Below are 26,854 nucleotides of genomic sequence, written 5' to 3'. Positions count from 1 at the left end.
TGTGTGTGTGTGTGTGTGTGTGTGTGTGTGTGTGTGTATAATTTTCTAAAGGAGTCTTTTTTCAACTTTACTATAGGATCAACTAGATTTCAATTCCCCATTGTGAGTAATGTTTTCACCTGAATTCAACGGAAAGTTTTAAGAGTCCCTACTGTCTCTTTCTATCAAGACTAGTAAAATGTTAAAGAATAACATTTAAGTATTTATTTAGCACTGGAATTCACTATACTGTTCTCTCTTAATTTTCTTAATCAGGTATTTTAAACATTTAAATTTATATGCTCATTCTAAGAAGTCACAGATTACAGATATATAAAGAATTAAGGTTCTCTGTTTACCCCCTTCCCATTCCCTAATCCAATACTATCAGTCTGGTGATCATATGCCCGTCTCTTCCTATCCTCATTCATACATAAATAAACATATAAGTTCCCTGCCTCTACCACTATTTCGAGAAAAACAGGATCATAACTCACACATTACTGTTTACCATGAACCAACAACATATTATGGTCATAATGTCAGTTCAGATTAGCAAAACTAATGTTATCTGTCACTGTAATCATAACACTGGGAATAATGATTATAGTAGTAATTTCATTTTAGTGTTAAGACTAGAATTACACTGTTATTTACCTATATTTTAGTAACTTCCAGGTACATCTAGTAGTTTTTTAAACAGAGTAAGTATTCAAGATATATGCTGAAGAGAAAAATAAAAGCACAGAGATGGCTAAACGTTACAAAGTTTTTCAAGAGATATATCTCAAATACAGCAAAATAAAATGAAAGAGCTAAGAATGGGCTATAAGACTGATGATGTTTTTAAAAGTTACAACTTTTAAAAGTGTGCGTTATTATTATAAAACATATAATTGTCCCATGAAATTATTTCAACAAAAAATGAAGTTAAGTGCTGATTATAGAATACAATAGTACTTAGGAAATTATTTCAACAAAAGCACAGTTAAATACTAAGTGAAAGTGGGAAGATTAATAAAATTGAAGTTAAATTTCTGTGAACTTTGTCTCTATAAATACAATGGCTTTGTCAAGAATTACTTTAAAATACTATTTTTCACAAAGCTGTTTGAAAATCTAAAACAACTACATAAGGAAGAGCATTCTGAGTAGTTGCAAGTAAAAGTCTGATTTTTCTGTTAAAGGTTATACCTTTTAATATGATCTTCTGATTGATTTATGTAAAGCTTTGGATTTTTCATTTTCTCAAGCCTGTCACTGTAGTGATGTATGGTACATTTTACTATCAAGTTTGCCATAAGCAATAAAGTCAGGGCCCCAAAGAAATTTTAATGTATTTCTCCATTTTTATCCCACAGCTTTCTATTATTCAGTTACTTTGTTTAGAATCCCATGGTTAGTCGATAGCATTTTTACACTCATAAAAATAATTTAAAATTTTAACTTAAAGGTAAAATTTAAGTAGACTATTTAATAGAAAAGTTTAAGAGTCATCATATGTAAAGTGAAAATCTAAATGATAAATCAAAATTTATACTAACGATATTTTTTAATGTTTGATTTTACATTCTAGTTTGCTTAGGGCATTTCTCTCTAAAAAGATAAATAAAAAAAAAATCATTAAATGGCATATAACGTGAATGCAGACACACCTGTAAGATTCTGTATGAATTTTAAAAAAAAGTATACAAATAATCAATTAAATTAAGATGTTCTTATTGTAGAACTAACAGCTGTTAACAGAAGCTATGAAGACAAAAATGGAATGGTAGTCAAGACATCTGTAACCTAGTAGAAATAAGTCCTTAAACAATTATAACATAAAGCAGAATAAATAAGATTATTTGCAATAAGAAAGGAAGAGAAACAAAGTGACACGGCAGTTCATCTCTTGTGCCTAAAGGCATAAGACTCTGAGTTCAATCTTGCATAGTGAGTAGTATTAAGAAGTTAAGGAGAGAAGAAAAAAGGAAAGCTGGTAAGATACAATAAGGCAAGGAAGGAGAGAAGCAGAAGGTATAATCAGGGAATGGTCATTGGTTAAGTATTAATAGAGCAAAGTGGACATGTAGGGGAATTCTGGGAGCAAGACTGAAAAAGGATGTTAAAGAAATATGTCAGACAGCCTTTGATTCACAGCTAATCATCTTATTCAATTAGAAAATAATGAAACACTATTGTGGAATTTTGTGCACGAAAAATACACTAGAAAAAATGTTAACTTGTTAAGATGTGTCTGAAATACAATGTGATTTTGATAAAATATTTAGAAGGTACCTGTCATTTTTGTTTTCCAGCGCTTATTCATCTTTCTTTTGGTAATTGTACTTTGTTTTCTGTCTAAAGAATTCCTTCTCTACCATGTGGGTTAGTTAGGAGTAAAGCTGGTGACTTGTGAAAGTTTAGCCCTGGACCCTGTGACTAAGACACAGGCATATCAACTAACTCTGAAGTCACACCAAAAATACCACCTTAAAGCCTGCTATTTAAAAAAAAGAAAGAAAAGAAAAGAAAAATCCTAAATAGTCCTAATTGGGCCAACATGTAAGATATTAAGCTATCAAAATGAAGAGAAAAAATTCCAATGAATGAATTCAAAGAACTAAACAAAGAGATATTCCATGTTCATGGGTAAAAAGACTAAGTATTGTCATGATGCCAATCCTTCCCAAACTGATCGTCAATCCCAGTCAAAATCCAAGCAAGTTTTTTTGGATATGGAAAAACTGATTGTAAAGTTTTTACGGAGAGACAAAAACCTCAGAAGGGTCAATAACATATTGAAGATGAACAAAGTTGGGAGACTAAGACTATCTGACTTGAAAATTTACTGCAAAGCTATAGTGATCAAGACTGTGGTACTGGCAAAAGAGACAAATCCATCAGTGGAACAGACTAGGGACGCAGAAAAAGAACACACAAATATGCAAAAGAATGAGGCAATACGATGGAGAAAATATAGTCTTTTCAAGAAATGGCGCTGAAACAACTGAATTATCTACATTTTAAAAAGCTGAATCTATATATAGACGTTAAATCCTTTACAAAAATTAATTCAGAATGTATCACAAACATAAATGTAAAGCACAAAGCTATTTAACTTCGACAAGATAACTTAGGAAAAAATCTAGATGAAATTGGATTTTGCAATGCTTTTATAGATATAACACTAAAAGCACAATGCTAGAAAAAAAGAATTGATAAGCTGGAGTTCCTTAAAATTAAAAACTTGTGCTTTGTAAAAGACACTGCTAAGAGAATGAAAAGACAAAACACAGAATAGTAGAACACATTTGCAAATACATATTTGATAAAGAACTGTTATCCAAAATATACAAAGAACTCTTAAAACTCAATAATAAGAAAATAAACCCCAATTAAAAATAGGTTGATGGATGCAGCAAACCACAATGTCATGTTTATAACTATGTAACAAACTTGCATGTTCTTCATATGTACCCCAGAACTTAAAGTAAATTAAAAAGAAGGCAAAAGATTTGAAGAGACACCTCACCAAAGAAAATATATAGATGGCTAATAAACATGAAAAGATGATCAACATCATGTATCTTTAGGGAGTTGCAAACTAAAGCAACAATGAGAGAACACTTCAGACCTACTAGAATGACAAAAGTCCAAAATACCTACAATGCTTAATGCTGGTCAGGAAGTGGAACAATAGTAACTCTCATTCATTGTTGGTGGGAATACAAAATGGTACAACTACTTTGGAAAACAGTTTGGCAGTTTTTTTTTAACAGAGATAAACATACTCTTAGCATATGATCTAGTAATTGTTCTCCTTGGTATTTACACATGTGAAAACTTATGCACCTTGGTATTTACACATATGAAAACTTAAAAACTTATCTTCAGACAAAAGCCTGCTCATGGATGTTTACAGTAGCGTTATTCATAACTGCCAAAACACAGAAGCAACTGAGATGTTCTTCAGTAGGTGCATGGACAAATGAAATGTGGTATAACCAGACAATGAAATTTTATTCAAAAAAAAAAAAAAAAAAAATTGAGTTCCATATCCAGGACAAGATATGGAGAAACATAAATGCATATTAACATATGAAAGAAGCTAATCTGAAAAGCTCTATACTATATGACTTCAACTACATTGCATTTTGGTAAAAGTAAAACTATGTACATAGTAAAAAGATCAGTTGCTAAGGGTTAAAGGAGTGGGAGGGATGAGTAAGTAAAACACAGAGGATTTTAAGACAGCAAAACTATTCTGCATAATACTATAATGGTTGACAAACGTCCTTATACATTTGTCAAAACCCATATTATGTACAACACCAAGAGTGGATCCTTATGTAAACTATGGACTTTGGGTGATTACAATGTGTCAATGTAGGTTCATCAGTTGTAACAAACTTACCACTCTATTATAGGACATTGACAGTAGGGGAGGCTGTGAATGTGTTGAGGTAGAGGGTATATGGGAAATCTCTGCATTTTCTGCTCTATTTTGCTGTGAACCTAAAATTGTTCTGAAATAAAACGTCTACTTTTTAGTAAAAGTTTTCTAAGGTCAAAATAGGTAATATTGAAAATTAGCATTTTAAAAATCAGTTACAAAATAACTGCTAAGAGTTAATGACATTCTTCCTAATTTTTCAAGAATGCTGAAACTCTTCAGCCATGAATATATTTCAAATAAAATTGATAAATCACTTTGGTGACACCCATCAGAAAAAGCTTGACTGGATAAATAAAGTGACCATCTTTTCAACTTCATTTTCAAATTCCTCTGCATCACGACATTATTGGCAGAGACTGGAGAAAGAAAGAGGGAAGGAAGAAAAGAAACTAGTGTGATTAAAAAAAAAGAAATGCTATGGAAATGAGGGTTATAGATGAAATAAAAGAAAAGTCATAGGGAAGATGTGTTAACAAAAGAGAAAGAATGAATCCCAAGAAAGTTGGCACTATTAACTAACAAGCCATTGACATTTTCCCAATCAATAAATGGTTCCATTAACTTCTAACGAAAGTATATTTTTCTAAAAAATAAGTCACAAGAAAAAAAAAACTTGTCATAGTAACTGAAAAAACCCTGTGTAATTTTTTTTGTATAGAATGGTAGTTTAATGAACAATATTCAGAAACATTTTTCAAAAATTATATATATAATTAGATGTTCTGTAGTTATCAGGCACTGAGGACACCTAAAAAAAATAAGAAGAAAAATGCACCATATATATTCAGTGTCAGTGAATATGACACCTCAAAGAAGTAATACTGTTATCCAAAAAACTGTTATCTTCACAGCTTATTTCAGGTAACAATATTTCTTCTTTGAGGTGTTATATACCAAAGACCAATAAAATACCAAAACAACAAGGTGAACAGTGAGCTATCACATAGAATGGCAGGAGTCTCTACCCATGAATTCAGTGCTTTTGATTTTTTTTTTGTGTGTGTATATGGTAGCAAAAGTAACAGAAAACTACAACTAAGGGGTTCAAGTGAATGTGAAAAAATGTTTGGATAGTGTAACTTAATTCTTGTGAGAACCCCCAGCTTTTTGATAAAAGGTCACCAACAGTCATCATCTAGCCCAATTCTAAAACCTATTTTCAATCCTGCCCACTGTCATTTTTCTGGAGAACTGGCACCAATAATTTTCCTCTCCTGTAGAAACCCTCTCAGCTTGAGATTTTTGGCATTACCATTCTTTTCCTACTTTTGCTGAATTCTTATTAATCCTCTTACTCTTTCATATTCCCTATGATATAAAATATGTGCCTCAATATTTGGGGAAAAGAACACTAAAGATATATAAGACTTTTTCTAATCCTTTTCTGTCACTACACTCATTTCTTCACATAATTTCAGCTATCATTTTTATGGTAATTAATATAAAGCAACATCTGAAGGATCAGACCTCTTAATCAAGGACTCTAACCCAGAACTTTATTCCACAAGACAACTTTAAATTAAAATTTTACTGTATCTTGACAGTGTATTAAAAATAAAACTCTTTATTGTAATTTGGCTTCGCTTTCCATCTTCTATTTGTGCTTCTCTTTCCCTGGATATTTTTGTAAAGGTTTTATTTCTCCTTTTCCTCTCTTAAGCTTTGAATAATGAAGATCCAATTCATCCTCAAACCCTTCCCATAATGCTTATGTACAGTAATTTAACTGTGATCCTGCTAGATGATTTATTATTTGGTTTTATATTGTCCTCCCATTGTTTAATGTATATATTATTTCCTTTTTAACAGACCTGAAAATTTTTCATGAATGTAGTATCTTTTGCATCATATAGAACTCTCAAAACTATAAACATTGGTAAAATTCTCTGTTATTGACAGGAGCTGAAGAAAATCACTAATGATAAAATCAATTTTCTTTTTCCTGTTATCTGTTGTTACAGAATTATATATGCAAACCCAATGCATATATCTCAATTTTCTAATGAAATCACTGTGAATCTTATATGTACTTGCCTTGTCCTCCAAGTGCAATTCTAAAAAGCGTAGATAAGCCACAGGTGCAAATGCATCAGCTGAATGTATGACTACTTCTGATGAATCCCTGAAATAAAAAAATTTTATAATACATTTACATGCTACATAGCTTGTGACAAATCACTCCTTCTACTGACTAGAAGAGACTGAAAATTATTGTTTTATATTTATCTCCATTGGTATACAACATGTAGTGATTAATACATACTTTTAATGTGCCAGTATTTAATTGGTAAAAGGTTCAAGAATATTAAACTTTTAAGAAAAAACAATGAAGCTTTCTATTTTCATAAAAACATAAGAGTTCAACTTTCAGGTTCACTCAAAGCTCTCTGAACAGTTTTAAGACTTAAATTTCTGTTCAATTTCATTTCTGCATATTTGCTTGGTATAGGCTAAGCATTAAACATTAGTGCTTTATCTCCATTATTCTTTTCATTTTCAAGAGGTAATTCATTCAATGTTTCACACAAAATCTCAATTATCTTTCATAAAAGCAGTACTGGTGACGGTTTTAAGCTCTAGATGAACTCTTCACACCACAGTATCATTGCTATTAAAATTGATTGTCTGACATAGTGATTACCACATTCAGGTAAAATGGTATGAACTGCATGCTGGCACCATATGGATACATGTAAATTAACTCAACTTTTATCAAAGATACCCTGTAAAGCACGTATGAATAACTAAGATTATGTGTAAAGTTCTAAAAACTAATTATTTTTTATTGTTTATTAAGAGAGTAATAATGTTTTGAATTTCAAGTGAAAATTTAAAAATGGGAATTCCTCATAACTCTTTAATGCCTTGGGAAGTACTTCTATTATTTAAATTAATAGACAGTATTTTGACTATTGTAGCACAGCAAAATAAATCCTGACATTGACTTTTTGTCACTAATATAAAAATATTTTTGAATCAACCTGTATCATGCAAACTAACTGGGTGGCAACAGAAGAAATCTCAAAATATTTGGCTCTAAATTATTAATTAATTAAGCAAAATGTTTACCTTCCACTTGAAAGATCAAAAAAAAAAGTTAAAAAAAAGTAAATTTAATGATTTAAAAAACCCCAATTATCATTCATGAACCTTTAGTATCAAATATGCATCTTTCTAATGCTTAGAAAAAATAACATTAAACAGGCTTCCAGGACATTAAAATGAAAGCAGCTTATAACAGACATAGAATGATTAAAGATTCAGAATCCTGATGGAAACATGATTTGCCTTCACAGTCTACATCAACCAAAGATGCCTCCAGGTATGATGAGGAGCAGCAGCAGAAAGAGAAAGTACAAAGGAGGCCCTCCTGCTTGCTACCACCTGCCCCTCTGGCTTGACCCCAACTTGGTTTGTTAACCTTAGTCTTAATGTTTTTCCATTTTCTCCACAGTTGCCTGCTCTGGTCCTATCTTGGCTCTTTAGTCAAACCTCAATTTCTATTTACAATCTTACTATTAATATCTCTGTTCCAGACCTTAGCCTTGGAAACTGACCCTGAGCCTTAACTGTCTAATTCAGGCAGTTTGGTTTCGATATTCTTGACAATGGGGTGTGCCAAAGTATAATTAATCTGAACTAATATTATCTCAGTAGAAAGGATTTTAGGCTCTCCCTTCTCATGTCAGTTAACCCCACTAGAAACAGAGGGATGACAGCAAATAGCTTAACTGATCTGAGTCGATTGTTATCCAGACAGAATATATGACATTCTGAGAACTAAATGAAGAAGACTGTGATTTTTATGAATTCTGTTAAATTCATAATCTCTTATTGACTAACATCATTTCATTCACTTATACAAAGCAAGAGTCAACTGGGAGAGACTAGATTTCAAATAAACAGCCCTTAGTTTCGAGCAGAATAATACCACTCACTATTGCTCTTCTCTCTCATATGCCATCACCTGACATTCAAATTTCAAGGAACTCTGGTCTCTGCTTCACAGGCTTCCCTGAATCCTAAAAGCAGAATCTCTCAGAATAGTCTCTGATTAATCCAGAAAATTAAGACCATTTTGCTATCAGCAAAAATGCTTCCTAGCTGGCTGTCCTCCTCTCCTTTCTCCATTAATATAAGTAATCACTGTGGCAGTTACCACCTGTCATATAGCTGTGTCTTTTCCACAGCCACGAGCATGCTCATGTTCTCTTTCCTTACCACACTAGGCTCACCTCTACTTAACAACACCAAAAGGGCAGCTGGGTTTGGCTTGGGCCTCTCTTCCTTGATACCAGCCTCCTGAGGTGTGGAATCAGGCCCTACCTCTCACCTCAAAAACAAAAAAAACTGGTATTCCCTTGAGACTCAGTCATGGTCTTGGTCCCCACCTCTCCTCTAAAAGGACCACTATACTAGGCTGGGGCCGAACCACTGTTAACCTCTCTTGCTGAAACATATGGTTTCTGTGTTCACTAAAAGGTATACAGATATTCTCCATGGACTCACATTTATTCTCACAGACATCTCAAAATGTTACTTCTGTGAGGCCTTCCCTGACATCCTCAGGCGGTGCTAGTTTTCTCCTTTATGTGCTTCAGTATCACATTTATAGCCCTTTCATAACACATCCACTACACTGTAATTATATGTTTGTGTGCCTTTCTTCTGAGAGAGGAAAAAATTTTGTTCATCTTTGCCTGTCCCTGTCCTCCCTGCCCTGAGCTCTGTAAAAAGTACATTGCCTGGTATTCATTAGATATTTGTTGAATAAATAAATGTACAGTTAAACTTTGCTAAGTATCCTCACAATTACATACCAATTAGTGAAACTATCAGAAACTCAACAATGATTTTTTTAAATACCTATCTATATGTAATATAGTCAGTGCCACATAATGCCATTTTTGGTTAAACACCGACTGTGTATTACAGTGGTACCCTAAGATTATAAAGGAGCTGAAAAATTCCTATCACCTAGTGACATCATAGCTGTCATAATGTTATAGCACAATTTTATTTTTAAAATGAATTTAGTGTAGACTAAGTGTACAGTGTTTTTAAAGCCTATAGAAGCATACAGTAATGTCCTACGCCTTCACATTTACTCACCACTCACTCACTGATTCACCCATAGCAACTTCCAGTCCTGCAAGCTCCATTCATGGTAAGTGCCCTATACAGGTGTACCATTTAAAAATTTTTTTATATCATATTTTTACTGTACCTTTTCTACACTGAGATACATTTAGATATATAAATATTTACCACTGTGTTATAGTTAATCACAGTCTCCAGTATCGTAATATGCTGTCCAGGTTTGTAGCCTAGGAGCATATAGCCTAGGTGTATCTCTGGTGCTTGCAAAATGACAAAATTGCCTAACAATGCATTTCTCAGAATGTTTCCATATTAAGTGACACATGGCTGTACACGCTTTCTTATACATGCATATTGCATATATAAACATATTCATGTATGCATATATATATATATATATATACCAATAGCACTATACGATATCTCTAGCACAACAAAAATAAAGATTAGTAGGTCTGGGAATTTAAATGTAAAGAAATAGTTCATAAATTTAATCTCAGATGATACAGAATCAATGTAAGAAGGCAAATAAGGTAAAGAACTTGCTTCATCCTCATTTTGATACTCTGCATTACAGTGTTCTGTACTAGTTATGCCTTGAGTGGGCAGAAAATATGAGTAGGTGGGGATGAAAATGAGGATACAGTATTTTAACCATAGGATTTGGTTCTTCCTTTCTTCTTTTCATTCTTATTCTTCCATCCACCCATCCATTCATCATCCATCCATCCCATAGGTAGCAACTTTGTAGCAGTAATATACTAATGATTAAAACAGAACTATAGAATTGTCTCAAATACTGACATAAAAATGTATTCACGAACAGAAAGAAGAAAATGATTACTTTCATTAACACAACTTTAAGATTTTAGTTATTCCAATACATATATATGTAAAATAAATAATAATAAAGCAGGTTTTTACTTTGAGGACCTATAATTATCCTTTTCTCTTAAAAGCTAGGCTATAATTCTTCTCAGGGGGCTTCTATGAAAAAAAAATCTCATTTTCTCATTTCAAAATTTGTATCTAGAGGTGAGTGACTTCATATATTAATAGATACAAAAAGTGAATTGTAAACTATTCTAGGTAGAAATATAAAAAATTATTTCCAAAAAAGACTGTTATACCAGTCTCTCCTAAAAACATTTTAAAATGTTAATTGGAATTTGGGCAAAAGGTATCTCACAATAAACTTCTATTTATTATTTTTTATTATTGTTATTCATATTGTTTTTTTTATAGACAGGGTCTTGCAATGTTGCCCAGGCTGGAGTTCAGTGGTGCAATTAGAGCTGACTGCAGTCTCGAACTCCTGGCTTCAAGTGATCTTCTTTCTCTGGCCTCTCAAAGTGTTGTGATTACAGGTGTGAGCCACAGCACCTGGCATAATAAACTTCCAGAACTACCCTGATCTCTCTAAATTACTTCATTATACGAAAAGGATTCAATCGTGTTTTAAAAGATCTCTAATTATAATCAAATAATTTTGCTTTAAAAAGTTTATTTTTTGTCACCTTAGAGGTAGTCTACTTTTTTTTTTATAAAAAATGTCATTTGAATCAGACGTTTGAAATGGGATTCCAAGTAAATGATTAGTTGCATGCTAATTGTGGCAGACCAGTATTACATCAAATACAATAAAAGTTATTAACTTTGTCCCCAAAATGAATTCTAAATGATTGGATCCAGAATTATTAACAGTCAATTGTTAAAAAACGGTTATAGGAACTAAGTTCATCTTTTAATTGTATTATACGGATGATTATATCTAAATAATAAAACTTTAATTTACATACAGTTTTAGAATGCACAAAACATGTCCACTCACATCTTCACATTTAGCGTATATTACACAGGTATACTTAGGAAATTTCAATTTTAAAGAGGAGGGGAGATTTTGTTTATATTAAGTGATATCCTTTTTCTACCAAATGAGGATATTTCCCAACTGTAACTTCAAGTTATAACCTAAGAAAGGAATATGTAAAAGTATGTGAAACATGATATGTAAACAAAAATAAAAAATAGCAAATGAAAAATTAATCCAATAGTATTTACTACAGAGCCTAATGCACGCTCTGACAGGTATGAGAAAAAGCACTGCAGGCAATGGCAGCCAAAGCCTATAAAAATGAAAGGATTTAGCAAAGTGGTAAGAAATGAGAAGGCAAACTAGAGAAAAGGTATCACAAAAGAAAAGTATGAAGCTGAAGTGAGGCACAGCCTATGAAGAAAAAAAAGCAAAGAATATGCTTAAGCATCAGAATTAGACTGGTGATTCACTCATAAATGAGTAAGAATGAAAAGACAGGGCTTCCTTTGTGTTCACAAGGTACATGCCTACATGGCAGCACTTATTGTTGATTTGCCTGTCCATCTCTTCGGTTACAGGAAGAACTCCCTACAGAGCAGGGGAGCACTTGCAGAATTCTACTCACACTTTGCACTGAACAGCTCATTTTAGTACTAGAGGGTTCTAACCACCTTCCCTAACATCTTCTCTTTAAAAGCATGAGTAATTCCCTTCATGCCACTGTCTCTGTCGGGCTTAGGTTTCCTTGTCTACAAAATGAGGAGGTTGAAAAGGATTCATATTTTAGGCCTCAAGTACTAAGATAAACAGATCTTCTGGTTATGTAGAGTAAAGCAGTACATGTCTTAAAATTCCAGATTGTCCATAAAGACTTGCAGCCGCTCTAGGACCTCAATTTTTCTGGCAAATGGGGAAAGTATTATGCTTTGGCATGTTTTTCTCTTATTGCCGTTTTTTTTTTTTTTTTTTTTTTTTTTTTTTTTTCTAATTTGGTTGGTCCCATAATAATATGTAAATATATCCCAAATTTTCTACTCTAATTTCACCCTAGCATGCAAATGTTTTTCTTGAATAATCCAACAGCATTATTTCATAGAAGTAATAACTTATCAATAGTTGGTTCACTGTTCTGTGATCATGGCCAGAAGAGAAATGTCCTCTCCCATAAACAAACTTATGAATTATTTTTTTGTTACCAGCTTGTATCGTAATTACACACAGATGTCTTTTTCCACCCCTTTCAAGGCAGAAACCATTTGAAATCAGTGGTACACAGGAGAACGCTTTGGGCATAACAGGTACTTGATGAGTATTTGTTAAGTAAATAATGATTACATTGATTATTAATGGAAAAGAAATTAGAAGAATATGAAAGAAGCAAGAGTGCATGAATATTTCATACGGTAATGAAAAAGTCTTATCATATTTTACAAAATAAATGCATTTTTTTTTTAGAAAATCCACCTATGGCTGTTGTCTTAATTTTCTTAGATCACTCCTTCCCTCCATATTAATATGCACAAAGAGGTTAAGTCTTAGGGTTAGAAATATTGAAGCTTTCCATTCAAACAAGCATAACTCTGACAATCTTTTCCATGAAGGCCTCGTCTTGTCAGGTATTGATTTAGTTATTCAGATGACTTCACTGGTATTAAACAAATTGAGTATTTGTGAACTTAGAGGACATGTTCTATTTTTCCCAACAAAAGTTGCCTCAAGCTTAATGTTAAGTTGCTTCCATCACTTAAATTTATGGGGAAAAAAATAAAATTCTGAAATGGTATCTTACACTATTATTTTCTTCTTAAATAGAGGGCAATCCAAAGTGAAAGTTTCATACTCTCCACCTTCTCCACAAACATGTACTCCATACTTCTTCGAAAGCTGAAAATAGGAAAACACAAAAAACAAGAAAAAAGTTTAAAATCAGACAGCATAAATACTCTCTTAACTTATTTGGTCCTAAAAAATCCATACAAGAAACTTTAATTCCAAAATACTTTGCAAGGTAAGGAAAACTAATTACATTTCTGTTTAAAACATGGTTAAAGCCATTTCGGAAATGTTATCATAAGGCATAGGATCTCTAAGAATGCAAAAACTCTTTCAAAAAAGGTATAACATTTTTGTTTATGATAACAGAACTTTAAGATTACTGTAAATTTGGGGAATGACACTAGCTTGATGTTCAAAGCTAGATTCAGTCACAGTGTAGTAAACGAAAATATATACAGCAAAACTGGGCTCTCCCAACTCTTTGCCTTTAAGTGGAAGGGAATAAAAATGCTGTGTTCAGAGAATTTCTCAGGGATACAGGAATAGCAATATAAGGCCCTTCTGTAGTTCCCTGAGCAAAAAGAAGTCATATATACGTTTATTATGCTTGCAGTTATTATTAGGACTGTTCCAAGGGCAATGAGAACTACCAAAGTTCTAAAGCTGCAGACAAGCCTTAAGAAGGTCCAACTTGGCCTGGCACAGTGGTTTACGCCTATAATCTTAGGACTTTGGGAGGCCGAGGTGGGCGGATCACCTGAGGTCTGGAGTTCAAGACCATTCTTACCAACATGGAGAAACCCCATCTCTACTAAAAAATACAATTAGCTGGGTGTGGTGGTGCATGCCTATAATCCCAGCTACTCAGGAGGAAGCTGACGCAGGAGAATCACTTGAACCCAGGCAGCAGGGGTTGTGATGAGCCGAGATCACACCATTGCACTCCAGCCTGGGCAGTAACAGTGAAACTCCGCCTCAAAAAAAAAAAAGAAAGGTTGGGTAACTTACAAATTTATCTAATCAAATCTGAAATTAAAAAAAAAAACCAAGCAGCAAAACACAAAAAGTCTATGATTTGCATTAAATATAAGCCATACTATTTAAATGGTCCTGATATTAAGAGTAAAAAAATTTTCTATCTGGTTGGCATATGTCTGACAGTGCTGGGGAGCACTCTCCTTTCTACTCTGTGCTAATCACCTTTTCTAACAACTTTCCACCAAATGAACCTTCTAATCATAATCACCTCTTTATAACTTATGACCACTCTTTGTGTGCGGAGCATGCCTTATCATTTATTAGCATTCTTTTGTTAGAAAATGTTTTACTGAAGTTCTGCATAATTTCTGTAATCCACTACCAAAGAATAACTAGATTTTAAAATTAAATTTGGTATGTTTATTATCCTACAGAAGTGGTTCTCTTAGTTCCTAGTAAAATAATGTAAGCTGCTGTTAAACCAAAACATTACCATCAAAAAAGACTAATATATTCAAGAAGAAACTTGCTAAAATCTAGATGTACCCAGTGATATTTTTAATACACATAAAATATTTCTGTTACATTCATTCATTCAGTCAGTTCTTCGACAAATACTTTTTGAACAATAATCATTAGCCAGGCCTCGCTAGATGATGAATAGCCAAAAGTAAACAAGATATCCTTGGTCTCTTGAAGCTGAACAAATATACTGCACTCATTTTAACATCACACATTAATGATGCAACAGTGATGTTGCCTCTATAAGTGAATATACACAATCTCTTCTCCCTTTCCATTATTGATTCACCGGTATTGACATATAGGTTCCAAGTCAAGAAATCTGGAAAAAGAACCCAATGGTTTCTATGGCTGAGGAACCAAGAAGTAGTATGACTGAATCCTTAACGATATCTTTTGTGGCCTCTCTAAACTTTACTAGATTCAAGCTCTAACAGACATAAGTACTCAGAGAAAAATTCACCTTTATTGGATTACTTTTAGCTGGCTCGAAGGCCCTTTGATGTCTTGAGAGAAGCTTCTCAAGAAGTAAAGCCTCTGTTAGCCACTTTCTTTAAAGAATCTGCTAAGACACATCACCCCAAAATCATAATCTTTGTAGCATAAAAGCATGATGCATGCATGTGATAGAAAGATCAGTTTAGGTAAGTGAAACATCCAGATGTGCACATTCCAGAGACTTATTTATGGTCTACAACCTTTCCATTTACCTATCTAAAAGTTAGGGTTACTAACATTTACACTGTTCATAGAAAATAGCAACTTTATTCCTAATATGTCTTAGATCTGCCTCTGGCTTCTACTCAAAATTGGGATTATAAACAGTAATATATAATATAGCATATAGCTAGCACTTAATCACTCTAAATGCAATTTTTGCCCTTCTCTTTGATAAGTTTCTCTATCAGTATCATTGTAATAAAAAATACTAAATCATTAACAGATTGTTGAAAAGTTTAATTTCTCAAATAATTTTCATGATTCTTTTCATAATTTAAGTACATAAAAATAACAAACTACACTGAAAATACATAGTTTTCATACCATCTATTCTTTCACTAAGTTATTGTTATATGGATGTATTTAAAGCCATGAGATTTGATAAGTTCACTAAGAAAAGTATAGAAAGAACTTTAGGGCCAAGGCCAGGAACTAGATGCTAATGACCTTCTCAGTCATGACGATAAAAAATGTCAGCAGATATTGCCAGATGTCATTTGCGGGGGAGAAGAAAATCCCAGCTACTCAGGAGGCTAAGGCACAGAGAATCGCTTGAACCCGGGAGGCAGAGGTTGCAGTGAGCTGAGATTGCAACACTGCACTCCAGCCTGGGCAACAAGAGCAAAACTCCATCTCAAAAAAACAAATAAAAAATAAGTAAAAAATAAAAATAGAAAAATCACTACTCATTGAGAACCACTGGCACAGCTGTTACCATCCCTATGCTTGAAGGAATGAGAAGGAACAGTTAACAGGATCTAGGAGAGAGAAATGGAGAGAGGACCACCTTGAGATAAACTATGACCTCCAACAGAAAGGTATAGCAAACTCAAGGAGACCTCATTGGGAGGGAGCCAGGGGAAAATATACCCTCACTTCACTTTCCTTCTTCTCTCTAGTCCTCTTGTGGGAGTCCCCACTGGTCATACCCAGCTGGGATCCAAAGGATATATGGACCCCATGATCTCTTTAGAGTTCACACAGGAAAGTCGAGCACAGGTAAAATAATCTGCAATGAATGAGTCCTGGTCCTCCAATGGGGTTCTGGGAATGGGAGCATTATATTTGGATCCCAGATTCATGGCTTTATTGCTATGACACAGGGCAAGTTATTAAAAAACTTCATGTTTCAGTTGCCTCACATATAAAATGAGGACATTTTTACATCCCCTTCACAGTCTCCTGTGTTGTGAACTAACAACATTGTAGGCACAGAGCAGGCACGTACTACTATTTTCCCTATCTGGCTCCCCAGGTTACTACAAATTCCTGTACCTATGGCTCTTTTTATCTATGAATCAAAAATACTCTACTCCTCATTTTCAAGAGTTTATAGATGAAATATTAAAATTATTTTTTATATCACCAAAAGCATATTATATAAAAAAAGAGAGAAAAGAAGAGAGAGATCTCTCTTTTTTTTTCTTTTTGATCTTAAAACTTTCTCAGTAATACAAGACAATAAGCCATAAGTTTTACTTTGGGGGTACTAGCAAGCGTTTATATTCAGAGAGCAGTTTATCTTCTCAAGGCATTGCTACATTTTTTCTTGTGTTTCTATCAGTTATCCTAAAAGGTAGTACTTCTCCCCATATCACAAGTGGGGAAACTGGGGCTCAGTTTCTAAGGTTTACTCTTTTTTATTGTTTTTCAGTCGGTCTGTTTCTGTTTTTTATTTGTTTGGATTTTTTTCTCATGATTAAATGTCACATATTTTTATTTTTTGACATTTAAAAAATAATTTATGGTAGATATTAAATAAAAGTGAAAATAGAGACTGAAGTAAATATTTACCCTGGACACACGGACACAGGGAGGGAACATCACATACTGGGGCCTGTCGAGGGTTGGGAGGCAAGGGGAGGGACAGCATTAGGAGAAATACCTAATGGAGATGATGGGGTGATGAATGCAGCCAACCACCATGACATGTGTATACCTATGTAACAAACCTGCATGTTCTGTACATATATCCCAGAACTTAAAGTATAATAATAAAAAAAGGCAATATCGTTTCTTTAAAAATTTATTTTATAGTTTTCATTAGTATAAAAGTGTGCTTATTGTTTCACATATATCTAAACTGTGCTGTGTTCTTTTTTAGAGAAGGTGAAAATTGGGTTGCCATCTATTACCATTAGAGTAAGCTTTTTAAAAACATTTGAACAGATGTGGCTGACTTGGGTCATTTCATGGTTTGTAAGAATGCCTTGGAGTCTCAGCATTTTAAAAATGAACTCCTAGTAAATTAAAAAGAAATTACTTACATGAACCTATTTTTTCTGGTACAATTATTTGTATAGACAAATATTCATATTCATAATAGCTCCATTGGAATACTGCTGATTATTGTACTCAACAAATCATGATTTCCCTAAGGTTGCAATAATCAAAATTGTTGAATTCCTTATTAAATAAAACATTTTCTTATTTTAAATCAGTCTCATTTATCTGTTAGTAATTTTTAAATGAAAAAAAAAAAAAAAAGCCAAACTCATACTTCTTCGCCTTCTACCCCCACCTAGAGGAAACAATGAGGTTTACAAAAATCACCACAATTTCATTTTATAAATCGTATTCTCAACATAGAAGATAATTCATACATAACACTTATTAAGGACGTACTCATTGAATATCTACTATAGGTTTGGTATTGTTTTAGGTACTAGGGATAAAAGTGGGAGCAGCTATGTATCCTGCATAAAACAGCTTATTGTCTTGCATAGACAAAGTTAAATAAGCAATTACAATATAGGGTAATGATTATTTAGGCAGATGCATGAAATGCTATGACAGTATAAAGCAGGGTACCTAACTAAAAGGAACCTAAAAGGCTTCTCAAAGTAAATAAAACTTAAGTTGAGTTCTAAAGGACTAAGTTAGCCAGGAAAGGTGGAAGGGGGAAGAGAGAATGCAAGAGAAAAGGAACAAATATTCCAGAAGAAACTGCATGTGTTAAATCCCAGAGCACATGATAGGTACTACAAATTTAAATGAGTTTGGCATAGCTGGGACATAACTGGATGAGTAATGGCCATGAGACAAGGCTGAAAAGCTAGATAGAGGACAGGTCTACGCAGCTTCATAAGCCACGCTAAGGTATATGAGAAGTTATGGAGAAGTTTCAAGCAAAAAACTGACCTGACTGCATCTGTATTTTGGAAACATCATTTTGACTGAATGATGGAAAATGGGCCCAGTAAGTCTAGTAGCAAAAAGAACTGAGGAGTTGCTGGGGGAATCTAGGCAAGAAGTGAAAGTTTCCCAAGTTGGCAAGTAGTAGTGGGGATGGAGAGAAGAGGGTAGACAATTTGAGATGTTTTCCTTGAGGGCTAGAGCTGTAGAAGAGAAAATGTAGTATCTTTTCCTCTTCTATCACAAGGTTCATGGTTGGGGACCTTATGACAAAAGATGAATTAGAAGAGAAAAGCAGAATAGCATACAAATTTATTTAATAAATTTTATGTGACATGGGAAGATTTTATAACGGATGAAGATCCAAAGAAACATAAAACTTTTTTTTTTTTTTGAGAGTTGTGCAGAAGTACGAATGAACGGCAAAAGGGTATGCTCTAATGATAATAAAGTGGGGTGGAACTTAGCAAGACCAATTTGTTCAGATTCTTTTCTGTAACACTGTGTGACATTCCTTTCCACTGGGTGTAGAGAGGATGGTTCTGGAATGAAGGTCTTATGACTAGTGGAAGGTCAAAGAATTCTTTTATGGCCCACTTTAGGGCCATAAAATGAATGGAGGGAGGTCAGAGAGTTTTCTGCTTCTGGTGTTTCCTCAGATGTCAAGATGGCATATTTGGGGGTAGTGTGTCCTGAACTCCATCAAAACTAATGATTAATTGAATGGAGGATTGAGGAAAGTTAAAAAAGAAATTTAGGGAAATTCCTAGCTTTCGGCATTTGGGAAGTAGATGGTAGTTCTGTTTACTGGTATAGAGATCTTCGTATGAAAAGTAGTTATCCTTTTCCAATTTATGTGGCATGTAATACCACTCATCTCTCAAATCTTTCTGATTATCTTCCTCAAGCTTCCACATTACTAAATTTTCTAAGTTATTGTTATGCTTCTCTGACTCCTTTCCCTCCTGCTGTTTCTAAGTTATAAATATCCCTCACAGTTTTCTCTACAATATATTCTTCTCTCTTAATATGTTCCCCATAATAGCACCATGCACTCCATGGCTTCAACCATCACCTTTATGCTATTCCGTTGCTGCTAATTCTAATACTATGACTACTAATTAAAGACTATTTGGTTTATGCCTTAAGGTTAAGATAATGATATTATCATCTTATTTAATAGTCAAAAAAACTTTTAAAAATAAAAAAGAACACAGGCTTGAAATCAGATAAACTTAAACATAAATTCCAGTTTTACTACTTCCCAGCTGGGCAATAGAGATACTCAACCTATGAGTGATTCCTCGTCATAAATAATCATACTGATCTTATTGATGATTAAATAAAATAATGCATAAAAAGCACTTACAACAGTGTACAGCACTTACTAAGCACTTAATAAAAACCCAGCATAATTCTAAGAGTGGGTAAAGTGCATGTTGTAGTGAGGCACAGTGAAAGCAGCACTGCATAATCGGTTAACAGCATTGGCTTTGGAGACAGACAATTGTTGGTTCAAATCCTGGCTGTCACTTTCTAGATACATGATCTTAAGTTATGTAAGCGCTTTCTCTGAGTCTTGAACTTGTGATCTGTAAAATGGAGATGACAATAGTACCTACCTCATAGGAGAGCTGTTTTCAGGAATAAAATCACATGAATGGAATGCCTAAAGTGCCGTTCAGCACATAACATATACTCAATAAAGGGGCTGCTAATTTTATTTTTTACTCTTTTCCAGAGATAAAAACTAGCTTGATTTGCAAAAGTTATCAGCTTAGAACCAAACAAAACCAGGATTTAAAGTCTTGTCTGACTCTTTGTAATATCTTGATAGATAACAAACCTTAGTCTTCAGCCTGAACATGTCAATTGTGCTCCAATCTCATAGGTTCAAAGATATATGCCTTTAGTTTATACGTTATAATCTAAAATTAAATATATCTAAGATCAATCTTATCATGTTCTCAACCCTGTTCTCCTCTGCAGAAATAAATGTTTCCAGTCCCAATCATTATGTGTGGATAATCTTCCTTTTCTAGCTTCTGGCAACTTGGTGCTAATTTCTTTTTCAATATTCCATTAAAAATTTTTCTTGGCCGGGCGCAGTGGCTCACGCCTGTAATCCCAGCACTTTGGGAGGCCGAGGCGGGTGGATCATGAGGTCAAGAGATCGAGACCATCCTGGTCAACATGGTGAAACCACATCTCTACTAAAAATACAAAAAAAATTCAGCTGGGCATGGCGGCGTGTGCCTGTAATCCCAGCTACTCAGGAGGCTGAGGCAGGAGAATTGTCTGAACCCAGGAGGCAGAGGTTGTGGTGAGCCGAGATCGCACCATTGCACTCCAGCCTGGGTAACAAGAGCGAAACTCCGTCTCAAAAAAAAAAAAAAAATTTTTTTTCTTTCAGGTTTGTTCCATTTCTCTATCCCTACTATCAGTGGTTACAGACTGTGAGTCCTCACACCTGTTTCCCATAACTCCTAATCCATGAATACTGCGGCCAGACTAAATCTCCTGAGATTTCTTTTAATAATATAAATCTCAGTTGTAGAGACTTCTCAATCTTATTTCTTACCCCAAATCACCTGGCCCATCTCTCAAGGCTCTTCAGGAATCGGTCTTATATTCCAACCTAACCTATTCTTACTGATTTACCAACACCAGCTCTTAGTTTCATTTAGACCAATTTCTTTGTTGTTCTTGAATGCCTTCTTGCCGAAGTCTTCATATTGATTCACTTTGTTACCACCAGCCATGTAGATTTCATCCCATCCTTCAAATCAGTCCTAACCCTTTCATCAGCTACTTGAGGTCATGTGGTATCTTCCATCTTTTAGTTCCCAAGTGCACTTACAGTAAGTATCAGTTTGACTTTACCTAGTTCAATTTATTAGGGATTCCCTCCCTCACTTTCGATACTCTATATTCCATGGAAAATGCCACACCTTTGATTTATTTTGTAGTTCTTACAATAGTTAGCATGGAACTGGACATAGAAGTCCTTACATATACATGAATAAGTATCAGTACGACATGACATGGTCAACTAACAGCTCAACTACAACATGCTTCACATAAATGTGAGGGTCATATTGGAATAGCCACCAACTGCAGAGGAGCTGCACCTCTTTTTGTTAAATACTGTAATAAATAGACACTACTGCCAGCTATGCCACTGAAAACACCCCTTTAAGAAACCCACTCTCTTTCTTTAAAAGCTTCAGTTACTCCTCATTGTTTACATAATTGAATACTCCTTCAGTATTCGAAATCTCTCACAATGTGGCTTCAAATTCCTTTGTCAGCTTTATCAATTTATATATACTTATCACAATGCAAGAATTACTCTGGCTGTTCCTACCATCATGACCTCTAGCCAAAATATGATTTATCACCACACTAACAGAAACTAACCGAGTCCCATTTGACCTAACAGATGGGGAAGCAGAGTTAGTCTTCGGCTTTAACGTCGAATATGCCACAGGCCCATTTGTCCTTCGATACTCAAAATATATTCCAAATAAACGAGACTAACTTCTGAAAATACACTGTGATTCTCTTTCCTCATGTGTTGGTACAAATTGTTCTTTTACCTATAACAACTCAGCCAGTCAAAAATCCTATCTATCTTTCAAGCTCATTAGGGCGATTAATTCATCTCTGAAGTTACTCTGAATCATCTCACAACACGTAATTTTTCCTTGAAATTCTGCGATAGATGTTTTTTACTCTCTTAGAGTACATTTTATTACACCTTATAATTTTCAATTATAATAGCCATTGGATGTCTCAATCATAAAGTTCTATATATCCTTCCAACTCGGTTATGTTCAAAATTCAAAATCTTTTCTCAAAGATGTTCCAACCCCTTTTGACTTCCAAGGTCAGTTAAAGGCATTCTTTACCATAAAGTCACCACTGCAGGGAAAAAGTCTTAAAGTTGTGTCTTTCTCATTCACAACATCAAATCAATTTTTGTGAACTTTTCTTTTCCTTTTGTATTTTAAGTAATAGATAACTGGTACTGCAAATTGTGCTCTGGTCAAACCCATAAGGAAGACAAGTTAACTTTTATAAAAGAGAGATAAAAAATGTGTTAATTAGCAAGAGCTGGATCTAATATTTTATGAGTTAGGGAATAATTTAGGAAAGGACGTTTGTATTTTTATGTCTTTCTTGAGTTACAAATGAATACATCCCCTAACAACCGTTAAGCTTGAAATTTAAGTTGTATTTATCCAGATTTAGCTCTTATAGCACCCAGCAGAATGGTATGCTTCTTAAGTAGACAATACATTTCTGTTTACCTTTGACTCAAGGCTAGAGGCCAGATTTCCCAATTCTTCTGGCTTAGAAAAAGCAACTAAACCTATATACTCACAATTTTGAAAAATATAATTTCGCTCTTCCATCTAGCACACGATTTTTACTTAGATGATCATAAGAAATCTCGAAGAATAACTGTTACTGGTAAAGACAGTGGATTGAATCCATGCATCTACTCTTACTCTCTTTTAAAATGTTACCAGAAAATATTTCATATAATGGCATAAACCCACAGAGATGGAGATAGAGGAGAAGAGGTGATAGCATTAACCAGTTTTTCAGAACCAAGAATACTGAGCCTGTGGCCAACAGTGGGGCATGCCGAGGACCAATGTGATTTACACAATAGAATAACCAAAAGGGTAAGAAGTTGTTGACACCAGGTACCTCTAGAAGTGAGAGGGAAAGAAAAAGGGCACTAATTAACAAGCAGTCAGATTCTTAGGTCCCTCTCTAGGCTGGCTACTACTTCACTTCTACCCTGGCAGAATGCTGGAGGTTTATTCCTTACAACAGAAAAACAGAAGAACTGGCTTTGGAGAAGTAAGACATAGTTAAGGACAGAGGTATGTAATAAGAATAGATATAATCAATTACTGTATATACACAAGATTCTGAGACCTCTAGCTATTTTTCCGACTCAACTCCTGGAAAAAAGCAAATTACAGCATGCTATCACCTTCAAAACAGGTGAATGGAGAATCCTTTGCTTTGGAATATGAACAGCTCAGATTAAGTAGTCTTGCCATATTTTCTGTGATACTGTGAAATAGTAAGAAATAAATATCTGTTCTCTGCCTCTGCTTCCCAAGATGGAGCTCCTAATACTCTTGTAGATAGAAGTGCCAGGATAATCTTTTGTTCTGACATTTGGTCTTTGACCCCAGTTCTGGAGACAGAGCTCCTAAGGCCTTTGTAATTTCCTGAGTGATATGAACGTCTTTTGTTCTAATGAGATGTCCTTTGGTGGGCTCCTGGATAGCCTCAGGATGGGGGATGGTTGCCAGGGAAACTAACCCTGTGATTAGAGAGGTAGAACTTACAGCCCTATCCCCTAGCTACCTGGAAATGAAAAAGTGCTGAAAGTTTAGTTGCTCACCAACGGCCAATGATGTAATCAATCACGCCTACATAATGAAGCCTCCATGAAAATCCAAAAGGAGAGGGTTCAGGGAGCTTCCAAAAAGCTGATCGCATGGAGCTGCCTGGAGGTGGTGCTCTAAGAGACAGCCTGGAAGCTCCATGCCCCTTCCCACATACATTGCTCTATGCATCTCTGCCTCTGGCTGTTCATCTGTATCCTAAATATCCTTCACGAATAAACCAGTAAATTTAAGTAAAGTATTTCCCAGGGTCTATGATCTGCTCTAGCAAATTAATAGAATCCAAGAAAAAGGTCATGGGAATGACTGATTTATGGCTAGTTAGTCAAAAGTATAGGTAATGACCTGCTACTTGTGATTGGCATCTGAAGTGGTGGCAGTCTTGTGGGACTGAGCCTTTAACCTGTGGTATCAGAATTGAACTGAATTGTAACAAAGACAGTTGGTGTCTGCTGGAGACTTGCTTGATGTGTGGGAAAAACCTCACACATCTAGTGTCAGAAGGGTTGTACTGAGTGGTGTGCAAGCAAAGAGAAAAAAATAAATAGTTTGTTTTTCTTCAGATTCCCCCGTAGCAAATTTAATTCACAGTCAAAAAGCCCCATCCACATACATAGTGTGTACAATCAAATTCTTAGGCTCCTGCTCTTAAATATTAGCGTAATAACACAGATTACAAGAAGGGAATACTTCTAAATGAACGGAACACTTCCAAAATGAAAGTTAGAGAGCAAAGCAAACAGTGAGGAAAACAGACTATGCATGGGAGAAGAAAATGAAAACACAAAAAAGCTATCAATATTATTAGGCAGATTAGAGAATATATTACAATAAGGATGAGGTATTACAGATTTAAATAAAAAGAACATTTAAAGAACAAAAAATAAGCTTTTAAAAATTAAAAATGACATAAAAACAAGATTAGAAGACAAGGTTGAGAAATTCACGAAAGAACAAAATGAATTAGATAAAAATTAGGAGAAAAAAAGTTAAAAGTTAAAGAACAACTAAATAACAGAAATAAAGAATAATTTATAGAATGACAGAAATTCTAAAAGCAAAGCCAGAGGGGAGGTACATCAATATAATAATTCCAGAAAACTTCCCACAACTCAAATTTCTAAACTGAAAATTATTCGTGCTGCATTGCAGTGTATAAAAACATACACACCCAAGATACACCTAAGAGTCACAATTCTAGGGGCGAAGAAATATCCTATACACTTCCAAAGAAGAAATGGAGAGAGATGGAGAAGGTCATCCATACATTTCATCAGGAATCAGAATGGCTTTGGGCTTTTCAACAGCACATCAAGCTACAAGGCAATGAAGTAATTCTATCAACATCCAGAAGAAAATCATTCCCAAAACAGAATTCTATGACCTGTTACAGAATTGAGCAAATGCGAGGAAAGATTGAAGACATTTTCAGGTATGCACAGTCTTCAAAAATTTACTCCCATGGGTTCTTTCTTAGAAATCTCTTGCAGAATGTGCTTCACAAAAATAAGAGTAAACAAAGACAAAGAAAAACACTGGATCCAGGCAACACGGACTCCAACAAAGAAAGGTAAAGGGAACCCTAGTATTATAAGGACATGCTTGAATGTTAGCCTTATAAGAGGCATAGCGAGAACCTGGTTCATATTAGATCAAGTCAGAAGGCTCTGAAAAAGACTTCTTCAGGAAGAAACTGAAAAAATACTTCATATGTCTGAACATCTGGTTAAAAGATTAGAAAATTGGCAATGAGTGTAGCACTGGATTTGTGATAAGTACAGACACTACTAAATACATTAAACAAGACAATTATTCGTTCAAGATAAAAAAAAAAGTTGTACAGAAAAAAAAGGTTTATTACCAGAGTTTATTACCTGACTAAGCTGTGTATTGGGTTTTTATAGTTATTATAATATAAACATTGGATACTGATTCAATCAGAATTGCAATATGACAATATGGGAAGATGGATGGAGGGAAAGAGAAAACATATGTAATGGAAGGAAAGGGAATAAACACAGTGAAATCTGCATATTCCAGAGGGGAAGTGAATAAATAACGCTAATATTAGTGGTGGTGGTGTGGAATCATGAAGTAGTAATGCAAACATACAATTCAGAATCACAGAGGTAAATATCAAAAACAACATGGAAGGTTGTTCTGTATCAAAGACTGAAGAACCATTTGAGAATATAAAACTTGACTAACATTTAAAAATATGACAAAATTAGCTTTTCTGCCAGTGGACGCAGCCAAGGAAGCACTGTTAAAGTCTATCTTCCCCCTGACATCATGTCTAAGTCAGAGTCTCCTAAGGAGCCAGAATAGCTGAGGAAGGTCTTCACTGGAGGGTTGAACTTTGAAACAACTGATGAGAGCCCGAGGAGCCATTTTGAGCAATGGGGAATGCTCATGGACTGCATGGTAATGAGAGATCCAAACACCAAGTGCTCCAGGAGCTATGAGTTTGTCACCTATGCCACCATGGAGGATGTGAATGCAACCATGAGTACATGGCCACACAAGGTGGATGGAAGAGTTGTGGAACCAAAGAGAGCTAAGAGAAGATTCTCAAACACCAGATGACCACTTAACTATGAAGATATTTGCTGATGGCATTCAAGAAGACACTGAAGAACATTACCTAACAGATTGCTTTGAACAGTATGGAAAAATTGAAGTGACTGAAATCATGACTGACCACGGCAGTGGCAAGAAAAGGGGCTTTGCATTTGTAACCTTTGATGACCCTGATCCCATGGATAAGACTGTCATTCAGAAACACCATACTATGAATGGCCACAACTGTAATGTTAGGAAAGCCCTGTCAAAGCAAGAGATGGGCCGGGCGCGGTGGCTCAAGCCTGTAATCCCAGCACTTTGGGAGGCCGAGGCGGGTGGATCACGAGGTCAAGAGATCGAGACCATCCTGGTCAACATGGTGACACCCCG

At 34.7% G+C, this 26,854-nt stretch overlaps 1 protein-coding gene across 1 annotated transcript in view; it reads right to left on the bottom strand.

Moving 5' to 3' along the window:
- Window positions 1-3,875: 3,875 nt before the first annotated feature.
- The window catches only part of DPH6 (diphthamine biosynthesis 6), a 196,169-nt gene continuing 173,190 nt past the window's right edge, over window positions 3,876-26,854 (bottom strand). The window contains exons 7-9 of the mRNA XM_017539516.2: window positions 13,126-13,220; window positions 6,455-6,542; window positions 3,876-5,168 (exon numbers count right to left, since the gene is read on the bottom strand). Of these exons, the coding sequence (XP_017395005.1) occupies window positions 5,115-5,168; window positions 6,455-6,542; window positions 13,126-13,220 (237 nt within the window). The 3' untranslated portion in view covers window positions 3,876-5,114. The remainder of the gene's footprint in view (window positions 5,169-6,454; window positions 6,543-13,125; window positions 13,221-26,854) is intronic.

This window comes from Cebus imitator, unplaced genomic scaffold (genome assembly GCF_001604975.1).
Source record: "Cebus imitator isolate Cc_AM_T3 unplaced genomic scaffold, Cebus_imitator-1.0 Scaffold119, whole genome shotgun sequence".
Lineage (NCBI taxonomy): Eukaryota > Metazoa > Chordata > Mammalia > Primates > Cebidae > Cebus > Cebus imitator.
The sequence above is the reverse complement of the archived record's forward strand: the minus strand, read 5'-3'. Positions and strand labels throughout refer to the sequence as shown.